At 35.6% G+C, this 11,893-nt stretch overlaps 1 protein-coding gene across 4 annotated transcripts in view; it reads left to right on the top strand.

Annotated features, from left to right (window-relative positions):
* The window catches only part of triob (trio Rho guanine nucleotide exchange factor b), a 317,404-nt gene that overhangs the window by 140,734 nt on the left and 164,777 nt on the right, over positions 1 to 11,893 (top strand). For all 4 annotated transcript variants that reach the window (XM_028817964.2, XM_028817963.2, XM_028817965.2 and 1 more), the window contains exon 4: positions 2,474 to 2,588. In XM_028817964.2, the coding sequence (XP_028673797.1) occupies positions 2,474 to 2,588 (115 nt within the window). The remainder of the gene's footprint in view (positions 1 to 2,473; positions 2,589 to 11,893) is intronic.

Genomic DNA, 11,893 nt, shown 5'->3' with positions numbered 1-11,893 from the left:
CAATCCTTCCTATAGGAGGGCCCTGTGCCTTCACAAAATGTTCCTTCTCTGGGCTCCATCCCAACCCTGTTTTCCATTCCTCGCAGCTGTCCTTGCAGCAGCAAGACGCATCACAGTAGAGCACAGCACTCAACTAGCATTCTGATGTTAATAATAATGGAGCGAATTGCGGTGCCAGCGTTTGGGGCTCTTAAAGAATTAGGCAGCTTTTTATGGCTGCTTTTATAACACTGTCCTGACAAGGATCAGGAGGAATATGGGTCAGTTAATAAGACTGCATCAGGATCAGAGTAGCAAGCAAAGTAAAAGTGCATGCAAGAGGTAGGCAGGTTGATGGCAGACTTGTTATATTATTTTGGAGATGTTCTGTGGGAAACAGCAGGGCATAATTTATATAGCTGCATTTAGAATAAAATGCCAGTCAGCACCCGTGGGCACACCCGGAAAAGTGGTATTTTCACAGTATTAAATCAAGGTACGCACAGCTTGTCGATGTTTTTCCAACTTTAGAGATCTAGCAATATTTTAATAAGGGTGGCCTAAGTATGTTTATCATTTGCACCTAATTTTTTAAGGCATTGTGCGTCAAACCAGCAGCCATGAAATATGGAGACTAGATATAGGACATGGTGTGTTGGCTAAAATTGCTGAAGATTTTTAAAGAGTGGATTTTAAAGTGCTGTAATCAAGGGAAAATCAGAATTATGACAGTTATTTTTGCATTTGCTTTAATGAGGAGAACTTGGCATTAAACAATCAGGGATTCTATCTTTAAAAGTGAGTGGGACAGAATCAGATGCAAAGAAATAGATAGATAGATAGATAGATAGATAGATAGATACCTTCAAGCATTTAGAAAAACTGCTCAGTATATACTTGTAGATGAAAGTGCAGAATAGTGGGAAAGAGAGAGAGAGAGAGAGAACTGTTGTGAAGGGGTCTGTAAGTTTTTCTAATGAAAATAAGCAAATTATTAAATGTTACGAAAATTCTGAATTTGGAAGTAAAGTGCAAAAACAGTAAAATACTGCAGCTTTGTATTGTGTGTCTTTGTTAGTAACTCCATGCTAAAATTAGGGCTTGTAAAATAAACTATTCTTTTACAATTGAATGTCAGCTTATGCCTTTTGAATAAACCTGTTTTTTAAATAAATTAGAATTATTTTTAAATAGCTTTATTCCATCTGACAGCACTAGTAAGTACACTTCTATGTGCTGTCATTTTATGTTGTGCTGTGAAAATGCTCTCTCTGCAGAGACACTTGTGCTAGAGTTACAAATAAGGTAGCATTTAGTTATCTTAGCCAGGAAAGAACACGTCACCTTATGCACCTTTCAACAGCTTAATCAACTTTCAGAGAGTGACAGAGCTATTATATATAGGAGTTCTCCTTAAGTGAGCAAATTACCATGTGTATCACGTTTTAAAAACAAAAACATATCCCAGTAGACTGCAGCATGAAAAATAAAAACACACTTTCCCTTTTTCTTTACATGCATTGCCCTTCTTTAAGTTGTATCATTTTTTACTGTACAGCCTCTGAATGTTTTCATGGATATTTATGAATTTCAAATTCATTCTAAAATATGCCTTGAGTTGCTCTTGTTAACTGGAGCTGGGGAAACAGCTGTACTTTATAGTGTGCCCAAGTACTTAATATAAATAAAGCTCGCAAATTGCAAATTTCGTATTGAGCGCTTTGTGGTAATGTAGAAAGGACAAGACAAAAAGTAAATCTTCATCCTTGAGTTAAACATAATCCAACCATTTTGTATCAGAATTTCTGCGATGGTGCTTTGTTCATGGTGCACCTTCTGTCGAAGTACTTTTTCCAGAGATTACAATATGCAGGCTTTTGGGGCAACTCAGGCCCCCCTTCAGACAATATGTAATCATATAATGATAATCTAATGATCATCTAATCATAATGATTACATCTCGCCTGAAGAAGGGTCCTGCATTACCTCAAAAGCTTGAACATTGTAATCTTTTTAGTTAGCCAATAAAAGATGTCATTTTGCCTGACTTCTCATTAAATTGCAATAGTTTGCCTCGTATTTAATAATCTGCACATCACTGTGAGTGTGTTCACTGAAAAGAGTATATTGAACTGCTCTGACTTCTGTGTTGTCACACTCAGTATTTGCCGTTGGTAGTATGTATTTGTGAAACCTCATTTCATAGATATCTATATGTAGGTCTGTCACCATTTTTTTTGTGGACTGCATTTTCACATCTATTTTTTTCTTGATGATACTTAATCTGTCATATTTGATCTTAGTATCTTGTTAAGTTCATCTTTAGTTACCCTCTTCCCGACTATCTGAGGAATGTTGTCATTTATGCAAGCAATGAGACAGTTAAGATGTGTTGGTATATTTGAATGTAACCAAACATTTGACATTGGTGCTAGTTTGTTTATTTAAATTGCAGTGTTAATAGAAAATTCTGACGTTTCTGTTTCTGTTCTAGGTGGGCGAGATAAACGTGGCGGTCCTGTTCTAACATTTCCAGCACGTAGCAACCATGACAGAATACGACAAGATGATCTTAGAAGACTTATTTCGTATCTAGCTGGGATTCCAAGGTATTTAAGACGTAAAATATTTAAAATAATTTTTTAAGTGTAAAAGATGTTGGGGGTAGTTGGAAGTTTTCTTGATTTATTATGTGGGTGTCTCTAACAACCTAACTCGTCTATCTTTTAAAGTAAAAGACTTTACTATTTATTGAGTTGATTATAGCATTTGTGTTTTTGAAAACTAAGCTCATGTTTAGGATAATAACCCTGATACGTTTACCTTTTAATATGTTTTAAGTTATGAATATAGTTAAAGCTAATTTTCATTAGCTACACCATATATCCTGTGTGTTATTTTAATGTTGATGATTATGTCTGATTTTTTTATTTTATTTTATTTTTTTACAAAGTGGAAATGAGCCAGGTTGTGCTCTGATCTGGATTAATCTGTGTTATTCAAATATCGGCATATTACAGAATTATGTAATATCACAGAAGGCGGCACATCTCGCATAACAGGGATTGGAATTTGTTATGATCAGATGGACAGATTACTTTTATTGCTGAGCTATATCTGCTATTACAATTTTGCATTCTGTTTAACAGTCTGGTTTTTTGTTTAAATTGTAACACTTGAATTGAGTGGTGAATGAAATTGTTATAGAGGTAAACATGGGTGATGATTTAGTACATTTTGTAAAGGAAACAGAGCTGAAAGTGGTTGGATTGTTAAATTCTGAGCAAGATGTGCAGTAAGTCATTTTTTTTTTTTGCATCATCTCATGTTGTTGAATTACAACACTGTCTAAATAGAATGTTGTGAAGATTAAGTATTCACTGTATAAAACATATAACAGTTTTTCAGGGTCATATTTAAAGTGTGTTTTGTTAATCTTTTTATATGAACAACTTTAATTTACTTGGATGACGTTTAGGTATTGATATATTGTGTAGTATACAAGGTTCATCCATTAATTTGATATATATTTTCTAAAAGCAATAATGTAATAATGTATATTTTTTTTAGACAATGTATGTTGTTCTCTGTCTGAATTGTAGTAATTTTGCCTTGTACCATATTTGAACCTAGCACCAGTTTGAAGTATTAGCTTTCATTATGCATATGTTTGTATTTATTTATGCTTTGTATTGTCCTTAAAACACAATGCAAAAATCATTTTTCATTGATAAATTCAGCTTTTCAAAATTATGCATTGATAAAGTATGTGTGTATGTATATGCAAAATATAAAATATTGATAACAAGAAATAGAGTACAGAGTTGATAAAAATTAGACATAATGGTGTATAGAGTTTTCAGGTGGAGTTTTGATGAACTTCTTGAAACATTTGTAACGGATTACAGATTTCTTTGATAGTTTGCTATTTTATGGTTTACTTGCATCAGATTTTCCATTGGGACAAATTAAGTTCTGTTAACCTATTAAAACAGTTATGTTTGGAAAATGCTAATGATACCACTTTTCATTGATTATCTATACTAATAAAAGGCAAAGCCCTCACTGACTGACTGACTCACTGACTGACTCACTGACTGACTCACTGACTGACTCACTGACTGACTGACTCACTGACTGACTGACTCACTCATCACTAATTCTCCAACTTCCCGTGTAGGTGGAAGGCTGAAATTTGGTAGGCTCATTCCTTACAGCTTACTTACAAAAGTTAGGCAGGTTTCATTTCGAAATTCTACGCGTAATGGTCATAACTGGAACATATTTTTTTGTCCATATACTGTAATGGAGGAGGCGGAGTCACGTATCGCGTCATCACGCCTCCTACCTAATCACGTGACCTAAAAACAAGGAAGAGATTTACAGCACGAGTCAAACGCAGGAACGAAGGTAAATGACGTTAATTTTTGACTGTCTTTTAATACTGTGTAAGCATACATATTAACACGTGCAATTAAACGTGTGCTTTTACGGGGTGATTTCTCAGGCTTAAAAGCTCGCCTTTTATCAAACGCGGGAACAAAGGTAAATCACGTTCTTCACTGTCTTTTAATACTGTGTAACCATACATATTAACACATGTGCAATTAAACGTGTGCATTTACGGGGTGATTTCTCAGGCTTAAAAGCTCGCCTTTTACTAAAAAGGTAAATGCAAAACTATTTTCAATCATTCTATGATCTGCTTCTCACAACTGAAGGCACCGTGGCTGATGTTACATCACTTGCTGTCCGACCATAAGCTTTACCTGGTAGGTAGCCGGACACTCACTTCACTCCCTTTCGGGAATCGAACCTCTGAGGTTTTCTTTTGTTGTTAATTAAAATTTAAAACCAATACTTCACCGCTGCTAAGCCCCTGTAGCGCTGACGTCTGAGGTTCGATTACCGTAAGCAAGTGCAGTGAGTGTGTAATTACATTCACGGCATTCGTAGTCTGATTCACAATCTGCTTGTATGGGTGGTTACTTCCAGGTAACGCTTACACTTGGCCACCAAGTCAGCTCGAAGTGATCACTCGAGTAAAGGCAGCTTCACAAAAAAACTGATCCTTAACAAACTGTTATTAGTATATTTTCCCTCAATTTAAAAACGTTTTATTTTCTTCTTAATAAAAATTTAAAAGCGGTACTTCGCCGGTGCGAAGCGCGTGGATTTGACCGACTGACACATACAGACAAACGAAGGTAAATGACGTTAATTTTGACTGTCTTTTAATACTGTGTAAGCATACATATTAACACGTGCAATTAAACGTGTGCATTTACGGGGTGATTTCTCAGGCTTAAAAGCTCGCCTTTTATCAAACGCGGGAACAAAGGTAACTGACGTTGTTCACTGTCTTTTAATACTGTGTAACCATACATATTAACACATGTGCAAATAAACGTGTGCATTTACGGGGTGATTTCTCAGGCTTAAAAGCTCGCCTTTTACTAAAAAGGTAAATGCAAAACTATTTTCAATCATTCTATGATCTGCTTCTCACAACTGAAGGCACCGTGGCTGATGTTACGTCACTTGCTGTCCGACCATAAGCTTTACCTGGTAGGTAGCCGGACACTCACTTCACTCCCTTTCGGGAATCGAACCTCTGAGGTTTTCTTTTGTTCTTAATTAAAATTTAAAACCAATACTTCACCGCTGCTAAGCCCCTGTAGCGCTGACGTCTGAGGTTCGATTACCGTAAGCAAGTGCAGTGAGTGTGTAATTACATTCACGGCATTCGTAGTCTGATTCACAATCTGATTGTATGGGTGGTTACTTCCAGGTAACGCTTACACTTGGCCACCAAGTCAGCTCGAAGTGATCACTCGAGTAAAGGCAGCTTCACAAAAAAACTGATCCTTAACAAACTGTTATTTGTATATTTTCCCTCAATTTAAAAACGTTTTATTTTCTTCTTAATAAAAATTTAAAAGCGGTACTTCGCCGGTGCGAAGTGCGTGGATTTGACCGACTGACACATACAGACATATTCATGAGTGCAGGTACTTCGGAAAGAAAGCACCGCGTAAACCTAAAGTTTAAATTAACTTCATAGACCTACAAAAGGTTGCCATTCATTTCAGGCAAGATTGCTTTTCTTCTGTACAACTATACGTTGCATTCTCAAAAGAGTGTGCTTGCACGGCTTCGGATATATATATATATATATATATATATATGTCTATATATAAATATGTAAGCTTATAAGTACTGCCTTACTTCTCTTTAAGAAAGGAAGATGTAATGATACTTGATTTAAACGATTCCATGTCTTCCTGGGTTTGCGTAGCTATATGGTTACATAACCTCTTTAACACACTACTTCTCCGCTGCAAACCGTGGGTATTTTGCTATATATATATATATATATATATATATATATGTGTGTGTCTGTATGTGTATATACAGTATATATATTTATATATATATATATATATATATATATATATATATATATATATATATATATATATATGTGTGTGTGTGTGTATGTATGTATGTGTATATATATGTTGATACATACATACACACACATATATATACATATATGTGTATATATATGTTGATATATGTATATATATGTGGATGTCTATATGTATGTGTATATATATGTTGATATATGTATATATATGTGGATGTCTATATGTATATATATATATATATATATATGTAGATATGTGTATATGTAGATATGTATATAAGTATATATGTTTATGTATATATATGTTTACATAACCTCTTTAACACACTACTTCTCCGCTGCGAAGCGCGGGTATTTTGCTAGTATTATATAAAGTAGAGAAAAGCCAAGCAAAATGACACCTTTTATTGGCTAACTAAAAAGATTACAATATGCAAGCTTTTGAGGCAACTCAGGCCCCTTCTTCAGGCAAGATGTAATCAATTTTATAAAGTGTAATACGTACAAATAGGATTAATTTAATTTCGGCATAATTTGTCTTGAACATGTGTACAGTGTATGGTGAGGGCTAGCTTAAATCAGAATATTCAGACAGATGACTATCTAGGAAATTTCTAAATATATGTGTAAATGTTGCATGCAGTAAAAGTCAAAATATCCAAACTATCAGAGCATCTGGACTTTTTGTAATATGTTTTTAAAATATCCAGGCATTGTGTCTGAGAATGCATGCATGTGTGTAATTGAAGATGTGAGTTTTAAAATCTGCTAATTACATCTTTTGGTAAAATTTAGTGAACACGTGATTGCGACTTTTCCTGCAGTTGGTCATGCGCCGAAAATATGTTTGAGCTTCAAAACCTGCTAATTGCAACAGTGTAGCGCTATAGTTTTAGGGATTTAGTTTCAAAATCTGCTTACAGACCCAGATGTTCCTATTTATCTCCAAAATGTATCTTTTGTACTTAGCTCATTTTGGAACTGAGCTCTTCAATTACAGCAGATTCAACAATGGCAACAGAGGAAAACACAAAACAAAAAAAATTGTATACAGTAATCCCTCCTCGATCGCTGGGGTTGCATTCCAGAACCCCCTGCGAAAGGTTAAAATCCGCAAAGTAGAAACCATATGTTTATATGGTTATTTTTATATTGTCATGCTTGGGTCACAGATTTGCAGAGAAACACAGGAGGTTGTAGAGAGACAGGAACTTTATTTAAACACTGCAAACAAACATTTGTCTCTTTTTCAAAAGTTTAAACTGTGCTCCATGACAAGACAGAGATGACAGTTCCGTCTCACAATTAAAAGAATGCAAACATATCTTCCTCTTCAAAGGAGTGCGCGTCAGGTGCAGAGAATGTCAGAGAGAGAGAAAAGCAAACAATCAAAAATCAATAGGGCTGTTTGGCTTTTAAGCATGCGAAGCTCCGCCGGACAAAGCAGCTGCAAGGAAGGGAGCAATGTGAAGGTAGTCTTTCAGCATTTTTTAGAGGAGCGTCTGTATCCTCTAGGCCAGTGTGCGAACAGCCCATCTGCTCACACCCACTCCGTCAGGAGCAGAGAGTGTGAGAGAGACAGAGAAAAGCAATCAAAAATCAATACATGCCGTTCGAGCTTTTAAGTATGCGAAGCACCGTGCGGGAAGCATGTCACTTGACAAAGCAGCTGCACGGAAGGGAGCAATGTGAAGATAATCTTTCAGCATTTTTAGATGAGCGTCCATATCGTCTAGGGGTGCGAACAGCCCCCCTGCTCACACCCCCCTCTGTCAGGAGCAGAGAATGTTAGAGCAAGAGAGAGAGAGAGAGAGAGAGAAAAGCAAACAATCAAAAATCAATACGTGCTGTTTGATCTTTGAAGCATGCAAAGCACCGTGCGGGAAGCATATCGCTTGACAAAGCAGCCACATGTAAGCCCAGCAAGGAAGGGAGCAATGTGAAGGTAATCTTTCAGTGTTTTTGGAGGAGTGGCCGTATTCTCTAGGGGTGTGAACAGCCCCCGTGCTCACAATATATTTGAGGAGTTTTATTCAATAAGTAATACGCGCTCTGGTTGGGTAGCTTCTCAGCCATCTGCCAATAGCGTCCCTTGTATGAAATCAACTGGGCAAACCAACTGAGGAAGCATGTACCAGAAATTAAAAGACCCATTGTCCGCAGAAATCCGCGAACCAGCAAAAAATCTGCGATATATATTTAAATATGTTTATATATAAAATCCGCGATAGAGTGAAGCCACGAAAGTCGAAGCGCGATATAGCAAGGGATTACTGTAGTCCAAAACAAGGTGATGTACAAAAGTATTTTAAGAAAGCAATAAAAATGGCTGGTAATCAACTTGTATTCTGTTATCAAGCAGAGGTTGCGGAGATAAATTTACTGATAATTGATAAATGAAACAATCTGTGACTTCTAATGAAGAAACAGATAAAATGTGCCTTTTTATCTCGTTTGTTCTTCCATACAGTATATTTGAATTTTAAAAGTACTACTTGAGAATGAGTAAAATCTGGACTGACCAAAACCTGTGCAGTCTAGATTTTTGGACTTTTACTGTAGTATTTTTGTCTTCCATTGTTTGTTATGTTAACATGTACAACACTGTAAGGCTGTAAATAAATGTGCACTAAATATAATAAAAACAAGTGAGTGAATAATGGTTGGCACAAAAGGTCAGTGGTTAGCATAGCCTGCTTTACAGCTGCAGAAGACTGGGTTTGAATCTGTCTTTGCTGGCGTGTTTGAATGTGCGCATGTTTTCCCTTTAATAGACTGCCAGCTAATTCGGTTGATTGCATCTTTTTTTTTGCATGAGTCTGCTGGGATAGTTTCTGGCTTCCCTAAAGGTGGTTTAAGCAAGTTTGGTGTATCATTGGAAGGATGCATTAATGGATAATCATTATTATTAATGTATTATACAGGGAGAAAATTGTTGTCATTTTTAGTCCTGAAGCTTTAGCTGACATCTAGCATCATCTTCACACTTCAAACAGTAGAACAGCCAAGTTCGACAATGTCGGCATGGCATTAACTGATAAGAAAGTTAGAGCATTTTGGATTTTTTCCATTTACTTCTAGTCAGTTATTGCAGTTTTGTTTGTTGAATAGTTTTGTAACAATGAATCCTATTCAAAAGTTTAACGATAAAGAATGCAATTCCATGTGTTAGTAGACAACATTAATATGCCCTGTAGCACTTCTGTAATGGAGTTAAAAAATGGAGCACAAAGAGGCCTCTGGATTTTCTGTGTCCAATGTTCAGTTTTCTTAAACATAACATTATGTTAAGTATACTCAGTAGAGTTGTGTCCAATAATTTAGCAATTATAAAATCTCAATTAATTCGAAATGACCAATACTAGCATAAAATCATTATTACCTTATGAAAGGATAAATGGACTGGAATAAGTTTGCCATCTGACTATTAATATTAGTTAAAACACAGTCATTCTTTAAGATTACATAAATATGTAGAACTTGGAAAATAAATGATTTATTGTATAACAGGAATACAAAAGATACACAGTGGTCCAGAATATCAGGGGCTCGCTGTGATTGATTTTATACTGTATATCTGGGACTGAAAGATCAGGGTCTGGGTACCATTGATTAGGGGCTTAAGCCACTGAATCGTCCACCTCCCAACACCACTGTCCATTTTTAAACCTGTCCTATTTTTGTATCAATCAGTTTTTGGAGCTATCAGTTTGTTCAAAACAGATTTAGCTGGAGATTGATAATTTTGTTTCTTTACAATAATAATCTTCTGATAATATTGTAAAATCAGTTCAGTCTTGTTTATTATTTACATCATTGCTTTCCTATTCCATTTATTTTCTTTACTCAAATTACTTTTTTGTAGGAGAAGGCGCTGCTATATGAGCTGTTTGCATGTGCGCTCCGCCTGACATTTAACTTGCTTGCATTGGGCATCCATACTGCTCTCCAACAAGTAAAAGAGGAAAATCTACAAAATATACAGGGTCAAATTGAAATAGTAAACTAATTCCTAGTTGAACTCGCAACAAACGTTTCTCCATTTTAACAAGTTTGCAAATTTGACAATTCATTTCAATGGGAGTTTTTTCAAAACTTTTACAGTGTAATGTGTTTGAGATATCTGAACAAAACTTGAACTGTCTTGACAAATTTCTTTAAAGAGTAAGTGTGGCACATCTCCAGCAAAACTCGTCCATGGGGGTGCTGAGTTGTTTCGTGTGGACAGACGGGCACAGACTTTCGCAGTAGGTGCTTTGTACGAGAGCTCATCTAAAAAGGAGTCTAAGCAAAATCTGAGACACTCTTTTTACATTAATTATAAACAGACCTCCATTCAAAAGTAATGGTTATCAGTGGCCTTTACCTCTTTTATTCTGCTCTTCAGTAAGATTCTATTTTTACTACCAAAGCTGTGAAGTATGGAATTTGGAATTTACTAGGTAAATAGGTACTAGGTAAAAAATTTTAATTTGTTCTCTTTTAGAATCTTTGGAATCTTTGGCAGTCCATCTGTGTTTAATTTTGGGTGATTGTTTACAGCAGTGAGCTGTACAAATTGCAGGAAGCACAGCGTCTTATGCAGTTGATATTTCTTTTCTTTTGTTTTAGCTCCAAGATGATGAATGCATAAATGTTAACAGTTTTAAGATTATTCTGTATCTATCCTGTACATTTTATGACTGCATTTATCACTTGTTCGTTTAAAAATGATCAGTAGGGTTTTCTCCAGATCTGAGAAGATAGTCTTTTAACCTTATTGAAACAAATGTTACTGTTGTTTGTCTGACTGGATTGTGTTTTGTTATAATGTTTCCAAATAGAAGGAAATTTGACTTTCCTTTTATGATTCAGAACAGTTGTTTCTTTTTTCCTTAACCAGCTAGGTACAATTCTTATAAGATGCAAAGTAAGCCAAAAAAAACCCAACTAACTTGATCCCATTTGTACTCATGCATACCTCTTTTAATATATATTTACAAAAATGTAATATCTGAGAAATATTAATCTGTTGTGGTCCTAATAGTATTTTGATAGTACTCTTGGGGGAGAAAACCCCCAAAATCAACAGTATTGGAAATATGCAATACCAAGCCATAGAATAAAATGCGTTTCAATTAACAGCAACAGTTGGCCTCTAAGTAAGGAATTGGAGCGAAATATGTGGCCCTTAAGAAACTGAGTTTGAGGTTCATGGGTTTGCTGGTTATGTTTGGCTTGTTTTGCATCTTATTTTTTGTCTGCCTGATTTAAACAAAAAAAAATTCTACCTGTTAAAAAGCAAGTCAATTAAAATTAAGACAAAGGAAGTCTGTTCAATTAGCTGTAAGAAACACGACTGGAGCAAAATCCTACAGCCACTGTGGAGCCGCGCAGTAGTGTTTTGGTTACAAGATAATCGGAATCAGCCTATATTCCACATGGAACCATATCTTCAACACACTCCATTGTGCTTGCTGTAATTAGAAATGTTCTAGTTAGCAT

This window comes from Erpetoichthys calabaricus, chromosome 13 (genome assembly GCF_900747795.2).
Source record: "Erpetoichthys calabaricus chromosome 13, fErpCal1.3, whole genome shotgun sequence".
Classification (NCBI taxonomy): domain Eukaryota; kingdom Metazoa; phylum Chordata; class Cladistia; order Polypteriformes; family Polypteridae; genus Erpetoichthys; species Erpetoichthys calabaricus.
The sequence above is the reverse complement of the archived record's forward strand: the minus strand, read 5'-3'. Positions and strand labels throughout refer to the sequence as shown.